At 39.8% G+C, this 27,714-nt stretch overlaps 1 protein-coding gene across 1 annotated transcript; it reads right to left on the bottom strand.

The window, feature by feature from the left end:
• Positions 1-2,068: 2,068 nt before the first annotated feature.
• Positions 2,069-27,094, bottom strand: strc1 (stereocilin 1). The gene is made up of 29 exons (XM_088413520.1): positions 27,061-27,094; positions 22,508-23,170; positions 22,395-22,419; positions 19,644-20,994; positions 18,758-19,558; positions 17,487-17,555; positions 17,304-17,414; positions 17,042-17,196; positions 16,266-16,452; positions 15,323-15,438; positions 14,472-14,601; positions 12,791-12,973; positions 12,210-12,248; positions 11,939-12,109; positions 10,750-10,890; positions 10,409-10,467; positions 10,150-10,285; positions 9,976-10,064; positions 8,939-9,074; positions 8,653-8,849; positions 8,410-8,503; positions 7,940-8,111; positions 7,632-7,807; positions 7,362-7,517; positions 5,816-5,958; positions 5,586-5,734; positions 3,121-3,218; positions 2,852-3,002; positions 2,069-2,701 (listed from the first exon to the last, which is right to left on the bottom strand). The coding sequence occupies exons 1-29, from the start codon at positions 27,092-27,094 to the stop codon at positions 2,598-2,600; spliced, it is 6,036 nt and encodes a 2,011-aa protein (XP_088269646.1). The 3' UTR covers positions 2,069-2,597.
• Between the last annotated feature and the right edge of the window lie 620 nt (positions 27,095-27,714).

Here is a 27,714-nt window from a genome sequence, read left to right as displayed (position 1 = left end):
AATAATTTGCTGACAATGCTGCGCTATCGCTAGCTTAGCACAGTAACTACGCTTCAACAGCTGTTAAGTGAAGCAAACGCTGCACATACCAGTTGTCCCAAGTTCTCTCTTCCGCCTTTCTACAAGCCAGGTGAGGGCTCTTGCTTGGCTCTGTTTCGTATTGAAAGCTCAGCTGGCCGTGTTGGATCGCTCCCGGTGACCGCAAAGCAGCTGCCATGATTCATTCCTGCCCCCTGCGTGAGCCGTTGAATGTTCCCGAAGTTGATTGGCTGTGGCGACTCAAAACGCGGAAAAAGTAAATAAAAAAAAACTTCACGAAAAAGGCGACATTTCGCATCTCGTGACCGCGCGCCGCCATTTGTGTCGCTCCATTTGCGTCCATCGCGTCGCCCGACGTGCATTCACGGCCAGTCATGCGAACTCCATTGACTACAATACGAAACGCTCTGCTTGTTCGCCTCGTTCGCGTTAGGTGCACGCGTACCATTAAACTAAATCATCTCCAAAACATTATTTTGTGTGCAGCCCACGCGGCCCGGTACCCGTTGATCGGACCGGGGGTTGGGGACCACTGACCTAGAACATTTAATAAACCACGAACCAGAAGACAAGTAGCTTTTACTCGCGAGGAGTCCAGCCAGAGACCTGCACCTTCTCAGCTCTCCTACTGGTCTAGATTCACACCTCGTCCGCTCCTCGTTTATTCATTTGGGCTGGCCCTAGTTACAAAGCCATTGTTGCCCTTAAGGGTTGGGGGAGACATACGGCAACAATGCAAACAATGAGTTTGTGATCCTGGGGGGAGTAGGTGCTATTCCATACTTTGATCTTCTTTCTCAGGAACACAAAGACTGACACCATTCTGTTCAGTCCTTGGGTCGTGCCTTGGCGCTCGCTTTTGTTCTTCCGGCTGTAGGAGCATGTCTCCTCACACGTTCGCACCGCACAAACAATTCCATCGGAAAATATTCATGTTGCAAAAAACAATTATGGGATAGTCTAAACATAATGATTCTGAATTGACAGAGCAGTCTGGTGGTGTCACGTGACGTCTGGGTTTCTTCTGTTTTTGGATTTAGTTTATTTTACTTGTGAAATTCTTGTTGGTTTCCCCCGTGTCTGCCCTCTTCTCAGTCTCGTTAGTTTGATCTCATCCGCCTGTTGTCCGCGTGTCCCTGCTCCATACGTGTTAACCAATGCGGTTCCCCTGCCTCATGTTCCCGTTCAGCTGTAGTGTGTTTTCTGTAATTGGTTTTCGTGTATTTAAGCCACTGTCCCTTTGTAAACTTTGTCGGACCATTGCACCTCTTACCTCGCTGATATCATCACTCCGTGTTCCCCACGCCGTTGTGTGTTTCCCCTCCTACTCCCCCTCGCACTTCGTTCCTTCCCGTCACCCGATTGCAGTTCTCGAGAGTTAAGTTCCGCTTCTCGTTTATTTGCTACTTTGCCCAGTTTTTTGTCAAGTGTTGATCCTGCCTTATTTTGTCATCAAACCCTATCCTTTGAGCACTATCTTTTCATCCTCCTGCATTTTGGTCCCATTCCTTCCACCTCCGCACGCCGCCAAGCCAAGACATGACAGGTGGTCTATAGAACAGCGTACAGGGACAAGTAAGAGAGAAGGTTCTTATTGACTCAAATCCTACGAGATGAAAGCCAGCCCCGAACGTTCTTCGGTTCAACTGAAGAAAAAAAAAGGGGGATTTCATTGAAGGCTTTGCTCTACATGCTTATGATTGACTTGCTGATCAGTCAGCAGAGTAGAATTAATTATAACAAAAAGGGAGGCAGACTACACAAGGAAATATATGTTCGTGTTGAACTCACTTATCTGTCAAGGTCATCTCATTCTAGCTACACAAATAGCTCTCATGTATGTTCGGTGAAAGGATCTTTGTTCAAACAAAAGTAAGGGGTCAATAAACATCAAGATGTTATGCTGAATACCTATTTTCCATTACAATTACATTCTGTGTTAGTACAACATTGTGGAAATAGTGACTGTTTTCATCTTTGATGTGCGATCAAGGTTGTATTCCCAACACAACACAACAAGAAAACAAAATGAAAATCAAAATGTTTTTACAAAGCAATTATACATGAATCTCTTAGTGGTTGTATTTCACTTTTCGCAATAGAATTCAGTATGAAAACAATACCCGCAAATCAATTGTACACACAAAGCAGCAGTATAGTATATTAATTAACTAAGCGCAAAATAATTTACATTAAAATATTTTGAAAATACTCCTGTATGTACTTTGGTGCGGTAATTGTTCCACTTTAATTCCACTGTTTTCTAGGGAATTTTTCTATTCTTGTCTTGAGGTCAAATTCATTACATAATTTGTCTAAACTTCTGTATATTAAATACAAAACTCTATATTGTCCAAGGCCACAAGTGCAAATGTTTTTCAGTTCAGGTGACAAGTCCTCCCCCCTCCCCCCCAATAAAGAAATAAAAATGGAAAAATGGATGTATGGCTGAACAGCAATTAAAAATGCTGATGAAAGCATATATCGCACAGATAAACAGGGTATCTTTTATTGCGTTGGTGAGTAGGTTCCTCATGATCCAGCTGTGATTGGTAGCGTCACGAGGCGGGCTGCGTCATCTCAAGCTGGGCCATCAGTGCCATCAGCAGCCCCAGGATCAGGTACAGAGAACCGGGGCTCAGCGTCAGTGCCTGTGACCTCCCTAAAGGAGTACATTCAAAACATCCATTCCAAACATCCAACTGCCAAATATCTTCGGAAGCTACGTACGTTTATCCCAAAACATACACTATACATAGTCATGCACAAAAAAGATGAACACAGAAAAATAATGATGTGAGGGTGCCTTGACCTCTAAAGTCCACATGCCTGTCCTCCCAGGGCGTCAGCACCATAAAGAGAGCTTTCATCTGGACCTCTGACAGAGCTGCGATTTGCTCCTCCGTTACTGCAGCAGCCTGCTCATAAGAGAACATGCTGATCTGCCGAGGGCTGAGCACAACCTTCATGTAGTACGGCACGAGGACAAGAAAGCATAAGACAGCAACCAGTTAGCAGAGTGCAGTATTCATACAGACTTTGAAGTCATGGAACAATTTTTGGAAAGCTAGGTAAACTTACAGCAAACTTATCGGCTGGTATCAATGATATCGCCTCAGGTGTTATTCCTTCGATTTGCTCTTTCACCAAGGCCGACATGGGTCTATCTTGGAGACCAGCTTTAAGAAGTTCATGAGTAGACTGTCAAGATTTAAGCTTTAATGTGTACAAAGATAATCTACAAAGTTGATTTGAAAAAATAAGTGAATCGTTTTGTTATTACATGGCTGTTCTGCCCATCCAATGTGTTCACGATCCTAATGAGGACAATCACTATTTCAAGGAATGTACCGTAACTTTTTTCTCATGATTTGAGATCTTTGGATTAAAGTCCAGTCCTTATAGTCTGGTTCATCTGCAGGTTTGTTTTTTTTTTTTTTTTTTTGCTAGCCACCAGGAGACAATCTACCAGTAAAGCAAATGTGTGCATCTCTTCAGAGGGTCAATCGTTTGAAATGGAACTGAAATGAAATGTGAATCGATGGCTGTGGTCAAAACGAGTAAAACATCTATTATTAAAAGTATAACGATTATGTTAAAATGGAATAAATTCTTGTATAAAAGTTTGTGGCAATTATTTTCAGTATATGGCATCAAAATGCTTTCTCAACCATGTGCAAGCAATTTATTTGTTCAAATCATATTTAATTCATTCAATGAATCAACACAATTGGATAAAAACAACTAAAAACTAAAATAATAAATAAAATAAAATAAAAAATAAATGAAACAACTACCTAACGTAAGTAGTTGATTCATTTAGCTAATGAAGTAGTTCATTTAGCTAATTAACTTATTTTGAGGGAATTCCTAAACTATTCTATGACTAAAGTAATGATCGATTTAGGTAATGTATTAAAGTAATTGATTATGTTATGTATCAAAGTAATTGACTGCAACAAAAAACAATTATATATACAGTATTTACCGTATTTTTTGGACTATGAGCCGGGACTTTTTACTCATGATTTGAGCCCTGCGCCTTATAGTGCGGCTTATCTATGGTTTTTTTTGTTTTGTTTTTTTTCTAGCCACCAGCAAGCAAATGTGTGTATCAGTTTAAGGTTTCAATTTATGGAACAACTATGAAGTAGAACTGAAAATTGAATGGATTATGTGCAAAGTGTTTTTATGTTCACTAATTTAATCAATCAAACAAAGGGAGATAAAAAAAAAAGATGCTCTTGAAGTATTGATTTTGATTTCTAACTGCTATTTAGCTAACAGTATACTATTAGTGTTGAAAATATCTCTCTAACCATTTTCTATAAATATGTTGGGACTAAACATGCTGGCATGTTCAGTCTGTTAAAGAGAGGAAGGATGTTGCTGCTGGCAGACAATTACAAAAACACTGAATAACAACAAAATTATAAACTTCCATGTACCATCTATTTACAGAAATATCTCATTTTATTACCTGCGGCTTATAGTCCAGTGTGGCTTATACGTGTCAAAAATCATTTTTTGCTCATATTTTACTGCTGCGGCTTATATAACGGCGTGGCTTCTAGTCCGGAATATACGATGTATATATACAGTATATAGCACCTATTGCAGTGGCCTTTTTGCTGCTCAGGTGGGTACGGGATAGGAGATGTTTTTGATGCGCTGTGGTTGAATGATGAGTAAATGATGATTATAGTGTAGCATCTAGCATTGATCAAATAGTGTCCAGCGGGAGCACTGAATGTTAGCGTTGAGTGGTAGCGTGAGTGATAGCATTGGCATTAGTGTGAGTTTTAGTGTCAGCGGTAGCAGTAGTGCGATCGTTGTGCGGTAAAAACCGTAATGTCTCCCATCACCCGTCCTGCCCGCATAACTATGCTACCAATTGCCTTCTCAAAACTTACGCCACCTGCCTGTACTGGTACCCAGTGACCACTTATGCAATCAACACACCAAAAACAATGGCTCCTACTATATATACATACTATAGATAGATAGATAGATAGATAGATAGATAGATAGATAGATAGATAGATAGATAGATAGATAGATAGATAGATAGATAGATAGATAGATATGATTGTACATATGAATTTTGTGCCATGTGTGTCAATTAAACAAAGGGGGACAGAAGAAGATGCTATTTATGCATTGATTTCGAGTTTGAACTTTTATTTAACTCTGCAGTATTCTGTCGGTATTACGTTGAAATCCATCCCTCCATTTTCTAAAAATATGTTCGTGCTAAACATGCAGGCATGTTCAGTTTGTTGAAGATAGGATGTTGCTGTAAGCTGACAATTGAAAAAAGTTTTTTTTTTAAAAAAAGTACCTTCCATATACCATTCTTCTGCACAAATATTTGATGTTTTGACCTGACATTATTCGTGACATTTTTGGGGGGCTTCATTTTTGATGCTGCGGCTTGTATACCGGTGTGTATCATAGTCCAGAAAATACAGTGGGTGAGGTTAGCATTTGGAACTGAGTGACACATAGGAAAAGAGATGTAGGAAAGCACATGTAGAGGCTTGTACCTGCCAAAACGCCAATCTCAATGAAGACCTCCATCCCCCATGAACTGATGGGTCCAAAAGCCAAACTGTGGGACAACAGGCCCGCCAACGCAGACAATTGTTCTTCTGAGCATGACAGCTTGAGCTGACCCAGCCAGAGCACCGCCTTGCTGAAACCACGAGGGGGAGACAGTAAATGAGTGGCGTGAGAGAGCTGGAGGAGCACTCTGCATACGCGTTTATTTGCTCACCTGAACTCGACAGCATTAAACGAGCTCATTTCTGTTGCTTTGGCTCCACATACTATGTATCCGATTGCGACGAGTGTGCTGGAGTCAAGCTGGCTTGGGTTCAGCTTGGTGGAGTTCAACATTGTTGTGAACAGCGCGACCAGCTAGGAAAAAAAGCAAGTTTTGTCACACCCCTAAATAAACAAATGCAACGGACTTGTATGAAACTGACCACCACTGACCGAAATAGGAAAAAGCGAAGAGACAATGTGGCAAACTGAATAGGTACAATGTACTGGATGTAATAGAAGCAGCGTGGCAAAAACTGTTACCTTGGCAAAATGATTTGATTCCATTTCAATTGGCAGACAGTGGTTAGTATGCCCATTAAGTTATTTACTTACTCGTTTTTCATTTTCTTTTACAGGACAGGAGCTTCCCCTCCGGTGTCACTGGATCAGGGCTTCCAATCTCAGTGTTAGTGATTTTATTTTCTGTTGTGTTCACGTGTGTGCGTGTGTGTGTGTGTGCGTGCGCGCGCGTGTGTGATTTTTCATATTTCACTAGGTGGTGGTTTTAATTGATTGGAAGTGCCTCCGCCTTTCCAGTTCAAAGGACAAGGATGTTTCAGCCTTATTTAAGTATCATTTTTAATTATTGTTTTTAAAAAGATTACAATAAATATATTGGAACCACACCTCTGCCTCAGACTCGTTGCCACTAACTGTTAACACAGTTAACACGAGATAGCTATTACTCACGTTGTACTTTAAACGTATGCATGATTAATACCATTTTAATAATTTGACACAAGAGCAATAAAACCCACACAGAAAATGGGTTTTCTTGCAGGAATTTACATAGTGTGTTTACATATGCTGACAAGAAGAAAAAAAGCATGTTATTCGTTTCATGTTGTTCATTCAGCGCGAAAATGGATTTGGTTATAATTTCCTGCCAATAAAATCGTGTGTTCCCAGCAATTTTAAAAACGCTTAATTGGCTTTAAATTAAAAAAAAAATGTTTTGAAAAGATGTCACCAGCATGGTGCCCAATGTCACCAGGTAGCATAAAAACCTGTTCCAAAAATAGCTGACCAGTGATGGGATAACGTGATTTTGTAGTCATTTTCTAAATCCTTTAACCCTTTCACTCCCGTTGGGACACTTTAAAAAAATGGCAGTGGGTATCGATATGTTTTTATTTGTTTGTTTTTTTCTTTCGAAAAAATATATCAGCAGCGAAAGGGTTAAAAATGTAAACACTGGCAGAAATGTTTAGAAATAGTGTTGCCCATTGCTGTTATTTTTATGTGAAATCATTAAGATGGTCGGTGTATTATATCATTGATAATAAGAACAAATAGTCACATGAAAGGCAATTTAAGAAAGTGTTTATTCATAAATTTACATGAAACTAGTAGCCCTTTGCATGTTTTTTTTTATGGCTGTAAAAAAGTCCATCCCTCTACGGTGTCTGTCTGTGCATCCCTCCCTCCCTCCGCCTGTCTGTCTGAATGTTCGTTCATCCATCCATGTAGTAAAATAAATGTATCCAAGTATTTACCTGTTTGTTGCTCCACTCACTGATGCCGCCCAAAGCAGCGATGCTACTCCTTTCAGTCAGTCGGAGCATACGGATCTCCTCTGGTGACATCTCCAGAGTTAATCGACCCATCTGACTGATGATGGATTGGGAGAAGGAAGAAACCGGGCCGAACACCTTCATTCCATTCAGCCAACAAAAAAAAGTAGAGCAAGAAAAACAAAAGTTTTACTATAATGGTTGACTGTGGCATTCCAGATTGATCAGGAGTAGACCGTTGGAAAGTCTTACTTGTTTGACTTTTCTGAAGACATCGATACGCTGGTAAGATGCAAGAAGGGGATCATGGCCAATCAGCTCCAGACAGTTCGTGAAGGCTGTTGGCGACATGCTTATCAAGCTCTGTGTGGTCCAAGCAAATGGAGCTGTTGTCTGCAGAATCTCACAAGTAGGAACCATAGGAGCCGCTGTTCAGAAAATAAAAATGTCATTTGGATAGAAGGATACATGATGTATAGAACCTCAACTAAGTGCATTTCAATATAGTAAGTTGCTTTGAAAAAAAAAAGGCCAGGTTGGAGAAACAAACTGATGCTTACGTGACAGAGGATTTATCTTGAGGAAACCTAAAAAGAATTGAAGAAGAAACTGCTGCTTTTCAGCAAACCGCCACCTCTCACTCTCATCTAAACAGTGAAGACCCATAATCCCGTGTTCCCATTGACGCTGGCTCATGAAGAGCTTCTCAATACGGCCAACAGTCATCAAAGCCTGTCGCAACAAACGTTGACACATGGTGACACATTGTACACAGGACACCACCGGATCCTGACACCTCCTGGACTCAACAGATATTATTACAGGCTTTCTTTGCTTAATAGGTTATATCAAGTAACAATCCACACCACCTCACTGTGGATATTTAGATCTGTTCCAAGAATCGTGCTTCAAGACACACAATAACATTTAAGAGCATCTTAACAGCTCACAGAAAAAACTGTAAAACGTTGCTCAAGTTTAACGTTCGATAACTAATACATAAAAGGCACGCTCACAACATTGAACATACCAATGAAATCTCTTGTAGTCGGTCCTGAGGAAGGAAGAATAGAAACCGGTCTATCTGACTGAGTGTCGTTTGGTTCCAGTTTTTCACTGCGGGACTGAAAATAAATCAAAATCGCACGTCAGTTTGTAAGCAGCCAATTTGTTTGGGTTTGAAAAACAACACCAAAAACAAAACGTATCCCATGAATGAGACTAAAAAGATTGCATCTCCTTGAGTGACTTGTAATTCAACATTGTTTTATACCCGAAGACAGCATCTTCCAGCAGCATGCCAGCCACAATCTCCATCTTGCTGCTACTGTAGCACAAGGTATGGAGAAAATCTAGATTGTCCATGAAGAATGTAAGATCCAGCTGGACAAAAATCTCATCTGAAACAAATGTGGCCAAAATGCCCAGAGAGCGGAACTCCTGCTCAGTGTACGCCCCGGTGTATATGCCCTGTAGACTCTGAAACGACAAGCATATGGACAGTTGGTGAATCGGAGACTTTGAGTAATTGGAAAGAATCTGCATGGGAATCTTCTGACCAGCCTTTGCAACATCCTGTCCACAAGAAGCAGCTTTTCTGTATTTGACATCTTTAAAAATGGGGTGGGGTCCTCAGTAATCATTTGCTGCAAGGTGTCCATCATATCAGAAGAGAACCTTTTAATGGTGCTCACCCTATAGAGAAAAAACATGCCTTATTATTTGAAATTAATGAATATGCACGGTGCCTTGACTTGAATGGTGAAGTTTTTGTTTTCTTGTCGAGATTCATAAAATGAAGGCCAAAAGTATGGGTGCGCCCTACAAACAGTAACTTAAAGGTTGTTTGTTTTTAATTCAATGACAAGATTTCAGATTCGCCTACGTCAACCAAAAAGTCAGATTTTGACATATAGATGCACATTTTTATATCAGCAGTTTTCTTACTTACAAATAATTATGGTAATGGGCGAACTAGTGGGTGGAACGGAAGTAAGTTTGTTGTCGGCAACCAGCGCCTACTTGCAGCTAACAGCAGTTCTTGTTAGCTGACGGTTGCGGCATTATTTTCAATAAAAGAAGTGAGCAGACTGAACCAATGTCCGAGTCCATCCTTGTTGACACACAAGAATATTACAGTAGTTTTCAAGAAGAAAGAGATTCTTCTAGCAGAGAAAATTGCAAACCGTGAGGCTGCTACATAGTTTGCGCTAATAGGCTAATGGGCCTCGCACATAGAGTGGAGTCTGTAGAACTCTTCCTGAAGCTCTCTTTGCACACTCAGCTGCTCCATGCTGCCCCCCCCCCCCCCCCCCCCCCCCCCCCAGCAAGCGGCACACAGCTCTGCCATAGCACTATGCCCACAAAAAAAAAACTTTAAAAAAAATTAAGAAATTACAAATGCGAGATTTACTCTATTTTGTACAGTTTTTACATTGCCGCCAAACTCTTGGTGGGTCGTATGCTCGGTCACATAGAAAATACTAGTATTTGAGCCTGAATTTAAGGGTGCGTCATAAACACAGGTGCGTCCTTTATTTGGGGAATTAGGGTAATTATGCAAGAGGGTTATTCGTAGTTTTAGGTTCACACTCACGGCATAGACAGGGCGAGCTCCACTCCTAAGTCTTCAAGCAGCTCAGAGAAGAACTCAAATTGATAGAGCACTTCGATAACACACTTTTTCTATATTGGGGAGCAAACTTGTTACAATGTGTTCTCTGTTACATGACCTCTGAGAAGTGAGTCAGTTTTATATCATGCATTTTACCAGAGAGGTGTGTAGAGGATTAGGCTGCTGTCTAAGGAGGCCCAAGATTTTCCTAATGCCTGCAATTGAGGAATCAATCCTGAAGAGTTGCTGCAAGGTTTGGCAGCTCATGCCTTGTCCCAGCATCCCAAGACTCCTGCATTAACAAAAGCATATTGGTCTACAACAAGAACACAAAAATCCAATAGTATAAAGTATATTTGTGTTGTACACCGAGCGTTCTAGATGGTGTGTAAATGTGATTGTATTTTAAACTCACAGCGAATCTCTGATGAGGTTTGATCTTGTATTCATCTCCGTTTTCACTATTGCTCTAGCCTAGGGAAGAATATAAAAATAGTTTATGGTGTAGACAAGTAATTGAGGCATGCAGATTTGTACAGTTTGCAAGAAATATCAATCAGTCGCTATAAGGAAACACAATGGAAATACAAAATAGAGACACTTGTTTGTCTTTGATATTTCTGGGCTATTTACAGCAAGATTACAACTGCTTAACCACTGAATAATTTAGTAACTGTGTATTGGATACACACAACATGACATTTTGACAAATCAAATTATTATCTATTAAAAAAAAAAAAAAGAGTTGTGTAAAACCTGCTGTGTGTTCCATGGTTTAGTGGATGTAGTTGATATGTTGTCCATTAGTTGTCGAGCTCTGGGCAGGACACTAAGAAGCGGAGTGCAACAAAGCAGTGGCTCGACATCGTCCAACCAGAAAATCACCTCTGGAAAGCCCTAGTTAGAATAAGGTATTAAATGATAGATACCGGTAAACCTTTATGTAAAATGATCTTGCATAGCAAAAAACTAACAGAAAAACGCAGCAGCTGTAGCCAGCCGTAAGGACTTTGAAAGCACACGGCCAAGACTCGTCCTGGGCAAGATGTTCGTAACTGTAAATCTGTCCAAATACAATGTGTGTTTGGAAAGGCCACCTCAAGTGAGTACAATTGAGAAAATATTTGTAAAATTGAATGTACAGTTTACTTAAATTGAGCCTCCTTCTAGGGGGGGTATTTTCTATGATATTGAAAATTTGGTTGAAAATACAACTCAAAATTAAAGTAAAGCCACATAGCTTCATTATTTCTCAACATTCTTCTCACTTCTTTGATTTCGTCTTCTACTGAGGAAACTCTCCTTTTATGATTGGCTGACGAATTTCAGTTCAAAAAGATATACACCATTTTTTCGGGGCAGGCCAAAATTCCGAGGCATTATTGTGTCGATAATTTGTTTTGCGTTTCAAAGGTCAGCACTTGCCCTTAAAAACGCCATTTAACTTGCACAGGTAGAAGTTTATTGGTGAAAGGTGTAGCCAAGAGAATAGGTCACATATGAAAGTGAGGTCTTTTTTTGTTTGTATGATTTTATGTGTTATGAAGTACTGAAGGTTTAGGGAGTCTAGGTTTTCTTTAATTCCTCAAAGATGAAGCCGCTAGTTGCACATTGTAAACACAAAGTAAAAATTTTGCTAGACTTCATCAATACAATCAGTTCAGCATTCCAGCTCAGGAGTGCAGTAGGTGTCTGCAGGCATCATCGCTGATTTTTTTTTTTTTGATCTGTGCATCTGCGCTCACTGTGACGACGTGTGCCAAAAAGAATACAGCAAAAGATAAATTGAATTTCCGCTTGAGGGATCACAATGAGTACAAACAAAATGTCATTCCATCCATACCATCTCTCTTGAGAATGTATGAAGAATTTTCCATCAGATCGAGACATCATTACATTACATCTGAATGTATCTTCCACCCCTTTTTGTGTGTTTGCGTTGTACCCATAGTTTGGTGGCAATGGCATTCACTTGTGGGGGAAGGAGGCCCGCGGAGCGTTGGGCCATATCAGGTAGTGATGACAGCAGCCTATCAGATGTCAGCATCAACAACGTCTCCGTCTTTACTCCTGCAATGATCGAGCCAAGCTCTCGCAGGCGTCCTGGCGTGCTCAGCTGGCCGGGGGAAGAGGGTATAGAGGTCAGGACAAACAAAAGGACTACAGAGCAAACTATGATAAGAAATTTCATTTTGAGAGAGAAAAAAGAAGCTTACTGGATCGACGGATGACAGCTTGTCAACAATAATGGAAGCCTACAATGCATACAAAATAAAAAAAATAAAAAAATCAATAGAAAGTGTACTCTGAGAGCGCCTTTGACAACAGAGTGTTCACAATTTTGACCAATTATCACAGAGGCAATGTGAAACATGAAAACTGAACAACTTGGCCACGACATTACAAGTGGTGTATCAAAGGTTTCAAGCATCACAAAAACTAAACTGGATAAAAGATTTTTGAACATTTCTTTTCAAACATAGTGCGAAGCTGAAGCGCTTTTATCCTGGAGTAGAAGTCATTTGTTTGGGACATACATAAATCTCATACACAATGCTCAAAACTTTTCCGACTTTACTTTTCAGTGGCAAGTAGGGGCGGTGCGAAATGTTTTCTCTTCAGGGAGTCGGGCCCTACTCTTACAGTTCTCTTACGGGTCCTTATAGGTAATTTGACTGACTGACGATCCAGATTCACTTTCTGAGTTACAAACCGGTTCGCCACATAGTGGACAACATGGAGTTTTTCCTGTATTGTCAAAAAAAAATCCCTGCGTTGTGTGCACTTCCCTCTCTACCTGTGCAGGACTGAAGGACACAGCTCTGAGGGCAGGAAGTGCTGCACGTAACTGCGAGGGCGAGAGGCCCAGCAGGAAAGTCACACCAAGGGAGGGCAGAAGGTGTGCAATGTCCGCCAGTCTTTTTGGACTGAGGGAGGATGGGATCTTTAACTCAGTGTTGTTCAGTAAGAGACTGGAGGTCTGCAAGACAATGAAGAGTGACATTCAGTAACCAGAGGCGGACACTTCGTTAGCACTGACGGACTGTCCGTAAGTCCGTCGCTGACGGACGCCGTTTTGCTGATGAACTAACAAATGACGGAAATGATCAAAAAACGTCGGAATTGGTTGTAATCGTCTGCATAGACTTTACGCCAGATGTCTGTCGGCCGGCCACGCCCCTTTTTGCTTACTAAAATATAATTCGACTGACTTGCATGTTCACCTGTTATATTGCTGCATTTATAACAGCAATCACCCTGCAGTCAATATAACAATAGTCACTGTACAGCAGCACCAAGCAGAAAGCGGAAACATGTTCAGTTGAGAGAATAAACTGGGTTGGTTTGATTCAATACTTGACATTTTCCGCCATCACACAGCTGACTTTAACGGAAATTTATGGGTAGGTACTCCCTTTCGTGGTCCCGGTTTCATCAAGCAAAACTCATACTGTACACAATATCACCGACCGAAACTTAAAAGTAATGTTTAGAATTAAGAGTTAAGAGATGTTTTGTGTTATTTTGCTTTTAAAATGTTTTACAAAAGAAATTGCTTGCTGATAAGGGCATTCTGGGATGCATTTCCACTGCAAGGCGGCCACTCTTTCAAGTAACCGATGGGTGCAGAACAAATTTACATTCTTTCTCTGATCGGCTCTTGGCCAGGAAATGCAAGAAAGAAGTTTTTTTAATTCCCTAATTAAAGACATTATTTAGTCAATTCAACCTCAGCAACACTCTGTTTTTCTTGTATTGTATGTGACAGATGAAATTTAGACAAATGTGAATGAAATTGTCTGCTATACTCGTAGGGCAGGCAGTTATAAATGAGAACCGACATCCACCAGTTGAGTGTCACATAAAACATGATAATGCCATCTAGTGGACATAATTGCACTCTCGTCCCACCTGCGTCTCCTTTAGATGAGGGTTAATAAACATGATAGTGTATTATAGCTTCGGGTTAAACCTTATATTATTGTGTTATGTTTCAATCGCACTTTAAATGTAGAACCACAGACATGGTGTTAAATTTATGTGAAAATACAAGAACAGAAAAAAAGGATGAGTAAGAATGCAGGCAGAAGTAGACCAGCGCCTAATAAATGACGGGCCTGAGAAAAAATGCAGAATGTCGCACTCTAGCGATGGCGGCAGGTGGGGCGAAAATACACTGACAGACTGACGGATCAACGATTACAATTTTGTCTGGCTTGAAAAAAATGGCTGATGACAGAAAGGGGGTCGGGGCTCTGATGACTGATGAATGTCAGACCAGAAAAAAAATTGAAGTTGCCCACCTTGATTAAAACCAAACAAAAGTTTGCAAACACCTCCTCATTCAATATCATGAAAAACTGCCCAAATCGTAAACTACTTTGCATGGAGCAGAACTCAATGCCATTTTCAAAATGAAAAGACATTGACAACACAAAATAGCGAAGGGTGCCCGAATTCATGAGAATGTTCCTTACCAAGTGACTCGGTAGGTTGAGTCCTTCCTGAGTGCAGTTCATGATGATGTCCCAAATAACCCTGAAGGTCTCACTGTCCTTGTATGCCAGGAGGTCACTTGGCTCTGCCAAGCATGATAGACTACCCAGCCTAGGATCACAGATACAGAGTCCACAGTCCAATCTTAATAGAAAATATCATCGCTTAGTTTGAAGAATTTAATTTATACCCCCCCCCCTCCCCACACACACACACACACGCACACACACACACACACACACACACACACATAAATAATAGCAAATGTTTTACAACGTAAAAGATCATTTACTGGCGAAAGGATGAAATTCAGAGGATTTGGACAATTTCAGATTAAATTAGGTATGAGCAGTGGCTAATTCATTTGCTGAATATTCATTTGTTGTTGATTAATCCTGGCAGTTATAGTGTACTTTGTCATATACGCTTAGTCCATAACATCGGCATGTTAGCATGATGGCACCTAATGGCACCTGAAATAAATGAATAAATAAATACATACATACAAATTCTACACACTACATTGTTTAGGATACACGGCTCTCAACTCCACTTTATTTTTTTTCACATTTCAAACCAGCAATTGCTGCTTCCAAAGTGCTGTGTCAGAAATTAGTCATTAAATCACATACAGGCAAAGGTGTATCAATTGAACAATTATCATGTTGTATCATACTATGTTGTATCATATGTTAGTGTGCTTTGTAATGCTGTTGTTGAATACATCATGCATCATCCCAAATCATGCCACATCATGCCAAACAACATAACCAAAATATAAGTTATTGAAAGTTGTAGGTTGACGGAGTGTACAGTGATAGCGGTGCCTGACCTGATGAAGTCACGAGCAGTCAAGTTTTTGTAAGTACCGATGATGCTCTGTGCCACAAAGTTCTTTTTCAAAGAAGTCAGGTTGTTTCTTTGCAATACATCCAGTCCATCTAATAACTGGGGACACATACAAATAATTATTTGAACGTACAAGGAGTAGAGAACAAGCCATCCCCAGGGATTAACGATACTAATTTGAATGGTTTTTTTTTTGTGGTTTCATACCCATCTTTGACAATTGCATGCATTTTTTCACTATTTCTTTGGCATTATTTTTGGAAAATTGTGATTATGTTTTGAAATATTATTACACATAATCATTCATTTTTCTGGTTGGAGTGTACATGTATCCAGCAATACCAACCAACAAAACACACAATCAAATTTTTTTAAAACATAGTATCCCTGATGGAGGTAATCAGAATCACATCAAAATACTGTTTGTTTTCCACTACGAGTAAGGTAACATCATACAATGAGAAAATCCCATGCCCATTGGTCTATTTTCTATACCGTTTATGGATTGGGGCTGCTAGTAAAGTGGAGCCTTAAGTTTCAAATACAGTCATTTCATAATGTAACAAATTATTTTGGAATGACACTAATAAGTAATAAACAATTCATTACAGTCACAGTTTTGAAGTCACTTGCCCAACACGGACACTGTTCATACCTAGCGTAAACTGTGAAAACTTTCAAATACAAAATCTTTAAGAGGAAGCTAGAGCAACCGAAAATAAACAACAAAAGCAGAGGGAGAAAATGCAAAAAAGTTGCGTAAGATTGTGGACTATATTCATATGTATCGATACTTTCACAATAAGGTGCGAGATTAATCATGAAGGATTGCCCATCCTGTGACGCGTAGTTCTTCTTTAGCCTGCGACAAATCAAAGTGACAGCGTCATGTTTCCCAGAGTGGTGTCACATCAGAGAACTGTTACCTGAGCAGGTGAGAGGTGTTGGAAGTTGTGGAAGGGCAAGTAACTTATCACATTTCCAGTGTCCCTGATGAGTGACTGATGAGCTTCAGTGATATTGGAGGGGGACAAAATTTTACTGTACCACAAGCCAAATGCTCGCTGTTGAGCCGAAGACAAATGGCCCAAGTTGTTGTTAATAGTTTCCCTCCTGGAATACCAATTAAAACACATATTTCAATTTATACAACCACTGAATGTGACAATAGGCAGTTAAATCCCTTATGATGCATTCATTTACAAATCTGAAATGCTAGAACTTCAGTATCAGATAAGCATGAAAAATTAATGATGCTTTGACTAGGAGATGTTAGAAGCGTAAATGCAACTTTGTGTTTGTGGTTTGTGATTATTTCTGCTTTTGATAATTACGTTTTTAGTGACATAGGGGAACATAGTCCACCACAACCGCGATGAAACAATTACTGTACTTCTTTTTTTTTTTTTTTGGGTCAAATTAAAGTGTAACACTAACACAATGCTGTATAGTAATAAACACCGTCATCTTCCTATGAGATCAGATTTTTGGTGAATTTACAGTATACAAGTTTAAAGTTGGTGCGTATCAAAATGGCATTATTCAACAATGGCAAGACATTCTACATCCTATTTTCACTCTTTTTTTTTTTTAATGCTTAGTTCAACCAAACATAGGCGTAATGAAAAATGTAATCCCACTTGTACATCCCTATGTCATTGTCCACTTAAATTTAGTCATTAATAAACATGGTGTCTCATACACATCAAGATTGTTTTGCAGCGAAGGTAAAGTCTGAATGTCAATAGGTCTGGCCGCCTCCAAAAGGGGAGCCAGCTCTGAAAACAGACTTCCATCCTTTGCCAGATGGTTGTGGAACAACACGGATGTCAGGGTGGACAGGTAGCTATCTGTCAGCTGGCACAACACAAGCAACAACAGGTGTCAGTCAACGGGGGTTGACACAGTTTTACACTGTGACATTATTTGCATCTTAATGTAAAATTAGTTAACAGTATAATCACCTTTAGTGTATGCTTATTTCTTGTATAGTATTGCAGGATAAACCTGACAGTCGAGATGTGCGCAGCACTAAGCACTGAATTCAGGCTGGCCAATGGTATTCGGAAGTACTCCTACAATACAAAACGAACATACTAGGTCAAAACTAGCCCCAAAGGGCATAAACTTGTGGTAGCTACGTGTACCTTAATAATGGCATATTCATCATGACTGGTTCCATCCCGAGCCGTCTGCATCAAGCCGGTCAGTACTGTCTACAAAGGAGAAAATCACAGGTGAGATGACCGGAACGTCAAACTACACCACCCTGTCAGATTCTGTGTAGTAATATCACATATCACGGTGTGAATACCAAGGGAGTATTTGGACCGATGCGTACAAATCACTAGTCTAAGGAATCTTTGGAACCGCCATTTTTGAAACACAAAACCATTGGCAGAATTGTGCCATCCGGAGCTTCGGCGGCTACGTTAAGCCTATCAGCTTTCTCCGACGCCATCCCGATGCTGTTCTGATTGAACATTGAACCTGTCAGCAAAACAGTTTCAAATTCATTGCTGATTTCTGCATTTCAGATCACTGATAATTCTCTACCCCTTGACTTGCAGTACTTTCTTATTATTGTCAGCAAAGAGTAGATTGTTATACAGCTGGGACTAGTGACAGTATTTGGATGATTAAAGCAAAGTAAACATTGCTGTTCATACACAGGCAGATGATAAAGCAACGCGATCAAAAACAAAGCAATTCAATTATCGTATATATCAGCCCTTCTGAAACGAAGGTTCGAGTACCCCTCGGGCTGCGTGAAGGCAATTCCGGGGAATGTAAGATTTTATCTGGGTTTCTAATGGGTTGGGAAATACACTTAAATCTAATTTAATGCTTTTTAATGCCGTTAGAAAAACCGTATGCTTTATTTTTCAAATTAAGAGCAAATTGACAGGAACATTAAACAACTTATCACTACATTGTGTTATAGAGACTTCTTTGCCAAGGGTTGTATTTTGTTAAGTTTTAAATGGATACACATTTGCGACACACTTTTCTTGCAGATGAGTCAGAAATAAAAGAGGTTCAAGCTTCTGGAGTTTGTGAATGAAAGATACATAGAGATGCCACTACAACTGTAAATGCGAAATTTCCAGAGGTAAGGATGGTACAGCACTCTATTTTAAGGTTGTTGTTTTTTTCATCCAAAAATGCTAGGGGATACTTTGCTAAAATTATATTTCACAGGGCATATGTCATTGAAAAAAATGTTGCTAGCCATTACTTTAAATATATCCTAGCACTCAAGTAAGCAACTAAACGGATTTCTTTGTCAGTCCCGCTACGATTTCCGACATTCAATGATAAACAGAGCAAATCAGTTTCCGTGTCTCAGGACAGGGGAATGTTGGTTCAAAATGTTGGTTCATTTTGTATACATAAATGATAAAGTATTGAGTCTTACCCCAAAACATTGCAGCAAGACCCTCTTTTTGTCAAAGTTGTCCTCCCCCTGAAGATAACGAACTACGGAGTCCAGCACACGAATTTGTATATTCTTGGTGACATGCAGTGAGGTGTTCTGGATCTCCTCTATTGCTAGCAAGACCACAACTGAAGTGCTGATTGCTTGTTCCAATACCGCAGCTACGAATGGAGTCAGCAAATCCCCTACCCTGGACCTTAGACTATCTGCCCAGCAGCGTATAATCAATTGCATGACCATGTCCTGACCTGCCCCAGGCTGGCAGGCAGCAGTGACATCAACAGGACAGGTCCAGTTGAAGTACCTCACTAATTCTTTGGCCAAGCAAAGGTCCTCAGAGCTTTTGTTGCTTGTGGTAGTGTGGTTGGTGTAGGTGGCACACATGGTGCTCACCCACATGCTCGAGGGTTCGTCCGCCAGAAGGGAAAGAAGGGCAGGGTTGGAGCAAATAGATGAGACAAAGTTGAACTGATCTTGCTCCCAGCAGAGAGTCAAGAGCATTGCATCTGGGATGGATGCAGTCCAGGTGGAATACTGGCACTGCTCTGCAGGGTCAAATCCTGACACTCTGCCGTCACTTTCCCCATCTTCATCCAGATTCGAGCGGTTGGCACAATATTTGATCAACCAAGTGTTATCTTGGTTAGCCATAAGGTTCTGCAGAACTGTCTCATTGGAGCAGACTTTGGAGGTGAAGTTTTTTGGGTCCCTTTCAGCGCAGAGAGCCAAGTCGGTCATGTCAACGATGATGGGGCGGGTCCATTCAGAATACTTGCACACCTGAAGAATAAAATGATTAAGAAATCAAAATCAATTCTTCTATCGTCATACTAATCAAATGAAACAAGCCAAATAAAATACCCACCTGCGGTATACCCTCTATATCTTCAGTTTCTTTGTCTGTGCACACTGTTTTCAGCCATTCATTGTTGGAGTTCTGTAAAAGCTTTTCAAACAAAGTTTCCTCACAGCAGACATTCTTCTGAAAAGCAAGCTGGTCATGCTGCCAACAGAGTCCGACCACTGAATCGTCCACAGGCCGATTCTTCCACGAGTGGTAGTCGCACCATTCCAAAATGTGAAAAGGGCCAGGAGCCGTGGTGGGTGGAAAAACCAAAGCAGTGCTGCAATGATCCTCAAGCCAGGCGTTGTCCTGATTGCTTAACAGGCTATTCAGAAATGTTGCATTCGCGCAAACCTTCTCGGCAAAATCAGTGGGATCATTGCCTATGCACTGTGCTAGAACATCCGTTGTAATTTGCATCACGTCTTTCCACTCAGAGTAGTGACAAGATTGTGATAAAAGCGGATCAGGGTCAGCAAATGGCGGCAGAAGTGGCACAATAGTGCAGTTTGGCATGAACCTCACATTTTCCGGGTTGGAGAATAACAACATGAAGAAGCCAGTGTGCTCGCAGATGAGTTTTATAAGTCTTGGACTGTCCAGACTGATGCAGAACTCCAGCAGCTCTGGCTCCACCAAAACTGCAGGTTGATCAATCCAGCGTTGGTAGACACAGAACTGAGCCACTAAGTAGCCGTGGTCTGCTGTAGAGTTTGCACAGTAGCCATACAACCAACTGTTCGTTTGGTCTGAGAGCAACTTCCTCATCAGTGAAGAATCATTGCACACACGCTTTACAAACTCTTCCCGTTCGTTGTCGCTGCACAGAGAGACAAGGACGGCATCCGCCGCCTGGTTTTCTAACCAGCTGTTGTAGTTACACACGAGCTGTTGGAGGTTGGGGGCTTCTCTTGATTTTCGCTGAGATGTGAGCGAGGCCTGTGAGCTGCTCGCCGTGAAGTTATTTGTGTCTCCAAAACCACACGGTGATGATTTGCCGAGAAGTGGGGACACTAGCGCTTGAATAGCATAGCATGTATTGCGCCATGCCAGCCCCAACTGCCGGGCGCTGAGTGAGTTCAGGGCCTGACACAACGCCACCACCAATGTGGATGTTTGTCCTTTCGATCCATACAGAATTTCACCGCAAAGTGTATCATTGACTTCAGACAAATTTTGGTGATCACATGTGAGCGGTATGTTGTGGCTACTATCTGCGCCTGCCTCCGGGAGACTTCGTTTGAGGGAGGGCGGACTCAGGCACTCCTGACCTGGATATGTGCACGCAGACTCGTCTGGAGTCAGGAGACTCTCCAGAAGGATATCAATAATCGAGTCGGTCAAGGACCAGCTCACATTGTGGTTCATTCCCCTAAACAAGAAAGATCCAACAAATTGTTCAAGAATAGCAGAATACAGATGCTCCTCTATACACAACCGTGTTACGTTCTGATTCTCAGTTCATTAGCTGATTTTCTTCGTAAGTTACTGGTCATAAAAATGTATATATAATTTAATAAAAATAATGCAAATAATGAAAAAAAAAAACAAATACTATGTAGTTTACGACATAAAGAGCTGCTCAGGGAGGGAAAGATTAAGTTGACGTTTGTCACTATACTATGCTTCTGGGAGGAACATCAAAATAAAAGCGTACCAAGGTTGTTCGCACTTCTTGCTATGGTACAGTTTATTTTGAAGCAATAACTGGCCTCTCGGAACAAAAAAAGAAAGAAACATACACAAATTACTCTAACCTAAATGAACAAAACCTAAATGCTGGTAAAACTCAGTTGTGTCTAATTACTTCAACATAGTATTTATTATTGTAGTTGTTCATTTATTCTTGCAATCGTTTTAAAACTGAAAGGCATCATTGTGATAAGTGCTTCACAGATTCTGCTTTTATCTACTTGAAACATTTATTAGTGTCATGCAATGCAGCCTTACGACACTACAAATTACCGTACATCCAAAAGTGTGTGTGTTTTTTTCCCCCAGTGTAAAAAAGTTATACGTACCGCTACAATATGATGTGTGCTGAGCCAATGTATTTTTTTCCCCTACATTGTACATTATTATTGCAGTCATCCAGACTATGCAACAAGGCCTTTGGGATGATTTGCTAAAATAAAAAATATATTTTCAAACTAATATGTATTAAATTTTAAATCCTTCAAAGAAGTCACCTACAACATGTACATCTTGGTATTTAGAATGACTAGAATGACTTTCAATTCACAGCTGTGCAGTTTCAAGAGTACCATATTTTCCGCACTGTAAGGCGCACCTAAAAGCCTTATGGATTTTAAAAAGCTGATGGCGCGCCTTAAAATCAGGTGCGCCTTATATATGGATCAATATTGAGATTGGTATTTGTAGATGGGGAATGAAGTGATAAAGTAAGCTTTACCCGTGTCTTTTGTGGGTTTACAGTTGAACAAGGTTGCTCATATTGAGTTAATATGCTATTGAGAGTTTAGAGTTATTATTTGAGTTATTATTGTTATTACTTTGAGTAATACAATATTGTGATTGAAAAAGTTTTCAAATATGTCATTTATTGAGGGTGCGCCTTATAATCCGGTGCGTGTTATATATGGAAAAAGTTTTCAAATATGTCGTTAATTGAGGGTGCGCCTTATAATCCGGTCCGCCTTATAGTGCGTAAAATACGGTAGGTTGAATTTCTTGACCCGTTATTTTTTTTGAAGGGGTTTGAAAACTTTTGATTGGTACTGTTCATTTTAGGGAAATACACCCAATTCTTACCACATTATGAGTTGCTTGAGATCTCCTAAAGTAATGAAAAAAAAGTAAGGGATTACTAATAAAAAGTTACACCACGGTGAAACTATTGCTGGAATCCTATTGTTACAGCTTACCTTGATCACAGCTCTCTCTCTCACTTAAAGATGGAATTTTTATTCCAAACTGCAGTCCGATTTTCACATAATCCATTGGTACTTGGATTAATGTTGCCATGATATTGGAAATGTAAGCAACAGTGACATCCACCACACCACTTAGAGCACTCACCAAAGTCCCAGAGAGAGGCAAGCTTTTAATGATGCTTAAAAATGTCTGCTGAAAGCTGGAGGCACTTAATTGTCCCACCCGAAGATGGGACCTCAGCACACTCTGATCCGTATCTGCAGAATCACTTGCACATGTCTGGGATCTCTGAGATGATAAGAACATCAGGAGTAGTTTGACCAACTCTAGTGAAACTGTCTTTGTGAGTTCTGCTTTCGCTCCACAATCATTCCTTTCAGATAAAATGCAAACTAGACTTTTTGGAAGGTCATCTATGAGCCCCTCCCCTAGCAGTGGTTGGAAGATAGAATAGAAATCAGTCAAAACACCATCGTATGAATTCAAATCCAGGGGGGAAATGTCCGAGTTGCGAGGATCTGTATTTTCACTTGACAAGTACTGAATCCGATTTGTAACTCTTGGGCTGTCCGCTTCTATATTGCTGGTCTCGCTCGCTTTTCGTTGTATTAGTCGGGGCTGTGGACTCTCTTGATTGGCATCGTTTATGATACCTGTGAAAAAGATAAGGAAACTTTCATATTGACTATATTGCTTCAGATTCAAATGCGTTCAGTCACATTTATTGAAACGAAACAAGCAACATCTACATAGTTCTTCCTTTCACCAATTGGAAAGGCATAGGATGAAGTTAAAGCCTATGCCCTTTTTCTATAGCACCCCAGCAAAAAAAAAAAATGCCACCGCGCCCCAATATAGATTGATCGTCTAACTCAGAAAATTAACATCCATGAATAATTAACTAAATAAAATATTAATGAAAAAAATGCATTTACCATCCTCCTTAGCTATAGCAAACATGGCCACCTCCGGAGAAGTGCCACGCCTCATGTAATATCATTTCATTTAATAACTAGACCTATGATTATATTTAAAACATACTGTTGGTCATTAAGAGCACATTCATTTGCAAGTTTTTTAAATTTACAATCATTTAATTTATTCCTTTTTATTGAAAAACAGTATAAATCTTACACAATGTCCCTTTAAGGGTTTGGGGAGACACATGGCAACAATGCAAACAATCAGTTTGTGATCCTGGGGTATGTGGACACGAGTCCGTGCCGCGATCTTCTTTCCCAGGAACATCAAACCTGACTCCGCGCTGTGCTGCAGGAGACGAGACGTCTCCTCACAACTTCTTCACAAACAACTCCAACAGAAAACATCCACGTCTAAAACGCTATTTGAAATTATTCTCACAATATATTTTTTCCTTCCAAGCTCTGGAGGTCTTTACATGAAGAAATAATTGATTTGGTGTCCATCTATCTATTTGGCTTGATTAACAAATCGTATAGCTCTTTACTTTAACTTAAAAATAAGATTGGTGTTTCAAATATATTGCCCAAAAATATAACAATAATGTAATATAACAACTACCTCTAAATTTTTTATCATGATTTATTGTTGAAGAGCTTCTTAATTTTACAAAATAAGGTTTAGTTTGTGGCTTCAAAGCTTAGCAAAATCATTCCTAGGAATTTTGGAACTACAGTATATACTAGGTGTAGGCAACTCCAGTCCTGGAGAACTGCTTTATGACATAAGATAACTCAACACAAATATGTCATTTATGTATTTTAAATAAAATCATTCATATATTTGACACGGAAAACATAATCGACACACCAGCATCTCTGAAATTACACTGAGCTGTTTCCAATATTGTGCTTAGCTTTTTAAGCAAAAATGAGTCACAATTGCAGAAATAGGTTTCACCATGATAAAGTTCACTTACACGCTTTGCAAGTGGTGAAAACATCGTGCCGACGTATTTGCTGTTAACTGGTTCCATGCCAAAATATTTTGTTGTATTTTTTTATAACAGGCACAATACTCAGATAAGAATGCTAATTTAACCCCTGGGTGTCCAGGGATTTTTCACTAGCCTGGCCTTGTTATCACCCTTTGAAAGGGTCATAACATCATCAAACATAAATATATATTTACTTTCAATCCCTCAAATGTTCAGGGGCATCATCCCTATCCAGAAATATATATATTTTTTTGGGGGGGGGGATATGAACCCTTTATGTGCAAAAATTGTAAATATGCGATAATAGAAAAAGTAACTACGCTGTATATTTATATATTTATGAAACAGGAAAATGTATTATGTCATAGTTACATTATTACTTTTGAAGACTTTGGCATTATGGGAGTCCAGGCTAAGCCAATCATTGAAGTCATTGAAAGGCTTGCAAATGTCATAAGTCGGCTGTGCGTGCCACTCAGTGGTTTTAGGTTGTCTTCACAAAAACTTCTATTGCGCCCCATTTGCGAGTTGCCTTTGAAAGGATTAATGCAAAAATCGTGGGAAATGCATGATAAAACATTGGGTTTTCAATACATCCCGAATTGACAATAATTCTAATTTTGAATGGCAGTAAATGAGCCTGACATGTGCTCAATGGGACATCTATAGGGTGTACCTGTTGACCTCCCAGTTGCAAGCATTTAGAAGGGATTGCAGCATGGCATATTGAAAGTTGTCATGTTTTGACAATCCATGCAATATTTTAGCCTCCTAGTGTTTTTTTTTACGATATCACACATCAAAAACATAAAGCCCAAGTTGGATCAAAATTTACCTCAGGGGTTAAATGGCTTAGTCAGTTCATCTATCCATTCATGAACAGCCATTTACACATAAGGACGGTTTAGAGTGTCCAAGATCGCTACCATACTTGTATTTGGAAGTATGGGAGGGGCCCAAGGTACCGAGAGAAGCCCCACACAGTCACGGGGAGAACATGCATACTCCACAAATAAAAGCGAACTTGGGATCTGGATACTGTGAGGCAGACATGCTAACCTGTCTGCAACCGCACCTGCCTGGCTTAGTCCACCGGTTCTAAAAGTGTGGTGGTACTAGTGCCTCTGGTAGTACACTGGCTCTCTCAAGTGTGAGAACCTTAGTCAGAGTTCAGTTGCATTTGAATCAGGGTTCAAAACACTTGCATTTAAAATTTTTAAATGTTTTCTTTTAAACATTTTACTTTTTTCCCATTATGTATTTATTTAGTTTACCTACAATATATTCAAGTCAAGTATTGCTTTAGTGCACTTCCCAGCACTTTTTGTAAATACCTTATTTTCCGGACTATAAGCCGCACCGGCATATAAACCGCAGCAGTAAAATATGAGCAAAAAAAATATTTTTGACACGGATAAGCCGAACTGGACTTTAAACCGCAGGTAATGACATCAGATCTTTATGCAAAAAGATAGTATATGAAGTTTATAATTTTTTTTATCATTTTTTTTGTAATTGTCTGCCAACATCCTCTCTTTAACAGACTGAACATGCCTGCATGTTTAGTCCCAACATATTGATAGAAAATGGATGAATAGATGATTTTCAACACTTACAAAATACTGTTCGTTAAATAGCACTTAAATAGCAGTTCAAAACCGAAATCAATATTTCAATAGCATCTTTTTTGGTCTGCCTTTGTTTGATACGTTACTTTAGTGAACATAAAAGCACATTCCACATAATTCAAATATACAACCATAACTTTATGAATAAAATCATATATACTGTGTACCGTATGGAAAATGTACACATCATAAATTACCCCAAATTTTATACATTCTCTTAATCAATTTAGACGTATATATATATATATATATATATATATATATATATATATATATATATATATTTTAATAATATATTTTTTAAACTATTTTTAAACACAGCCATTGATTCACATCTTTTCAGTTCTATTACATAGTTGTTCCATAAATTGACACCTCGAACTGATACACACATTTGCTTGCTGGTAGCTAGCAAATTAAAAAAAAAAAAAAAAAAAAAAAAACACACACTGGACTATAAACCGCAGGGCTCAAAATCATGAGGAATCAGCCACGGTTTATAGTCCGAAAAATACGGTAGTTGTCAATCTTTGATTGCTTTGTTGTGAGTGGCTTGTGATGCCTTTGATGACGACAAGGTTACACGGATATACAGATAGGATGAGTTAGCAGGTTGGACATACTGTATAAGTTTGAATGCTGGCGCAAAGGAGTGGTCAGTACCACACTGGCTGGGTTTGATTTGTGGTAGATAACAGCTTCCGGGTGTTTGAGAAAAAAATATCATGTAAAATGGTTACTCTTTAAGAGAGGAAAAAAAAAACCCTTGTGTTTTATAGGAATAACTTTGTAGGAGAACCCACGGTATATATTTTTTCCAATTTGGTAGAAATAAAATTGTGTATATAAATAAAATAAAATTGTACCACAACAAAACCGCAGAGAAGCTCAACGCATCAATTGTTTGAAATAATTAAAATACAAATGTTATCAACCACAAAATTCAAATGATCAATCTACAAGGAAAATAATAAGCTACAAAATTATGCCTACTTACCAAATAGGATGCACACGGTGAAAGCAGGCCACATGGCTTGGAATTTAGAATCGACCGCCCACACAAAACGGTCCTTGCTGTTTGTCACCTTGTACAATACTTCCGACAGCAAGGAGTCCGTCACCTCATAAAATGTGAAATTTCAACGGCAAGCTCCAACAATGTCTGGTTCAGATGTTTGACTTCCATGACCCCGGGATCTTCTGGCGCACCCGCAACTCTACACCTGCCCTAAAAGCTGGGTAATTAAGGACCCGACGTCAAACTAGCCGAGAAAAAAAAGAAGCCGGGTGCGAAAGGACAGACCTGAAACGCAAACTGGATGTGGGCGGTAAGAGATGATAAAATATTAACGACTAATGTTAATTGAAGTTGTGTCCTCGGAAACCCGAGTCCTGCCGGGAGGCACTAGACTTACCGCAGGGACTGACAAGACATGTGTCTCAAGATGATGTGATGAAGCACGTGCCTCCGCATGTGAATTGTCGTGAACGCGCACATCCTAAGGTTTCACACTCAAAGCTCAGGGGCTCGCTAGATCCAGCCACACCATTTTATGGGGCCTACAAAACAAATCATGAGCATCGACATCATGTTTATTGCAAATTGTTTTCACTTGTAACAGGGATATCGCAAACGAGGTTGGTTCTTTCA

The sequence above is a fragment of the Hippichthys cyanospilos genome, chromosome 4, assembly GCF_059441005.1.
Source record: "Hippichthys cyanospilos isolate Australia breed blue-spotted pipefish chromosome 4, RoL_Hcya_1.0, whole genome shotgun sequence".
Classification (NCBI taxonomy): Eukaryota; Metazoa; Chordata; class Actinopteri; order Syngnathiformes; family Syngnathidae; genus Hippichthys; species Hippichthys cyanospilos.
Note: the sequence above shows the minus strand (reverse complement) of the source record. Positions and strands in the feature narration are given on the sequence as shown.

Excerpts from the sequence above, each read along its gene's own strand:
- strc1 (XM_088413520.1), bottom strand. The coding sequence starts at position 27,094 with ATGTGGCCTGCTTTCACCGTGTGCATCCTATTTG. Across the intron at positions 16,453-17,041 it reads CTGCAAAACAATCTTGATGT|GAGGGAAACTATTAACAACA; the intron begins GTATGAGACACC and ends TTGGTATTCCAG. Across the intron at positions 8,112-8,409 it reads GACTACAAGAGATTTCATTG|GCTTTGATGACTGTTGGCCG; the intron begins GTATGTTCAATG and ends TTGTTGCGACAG.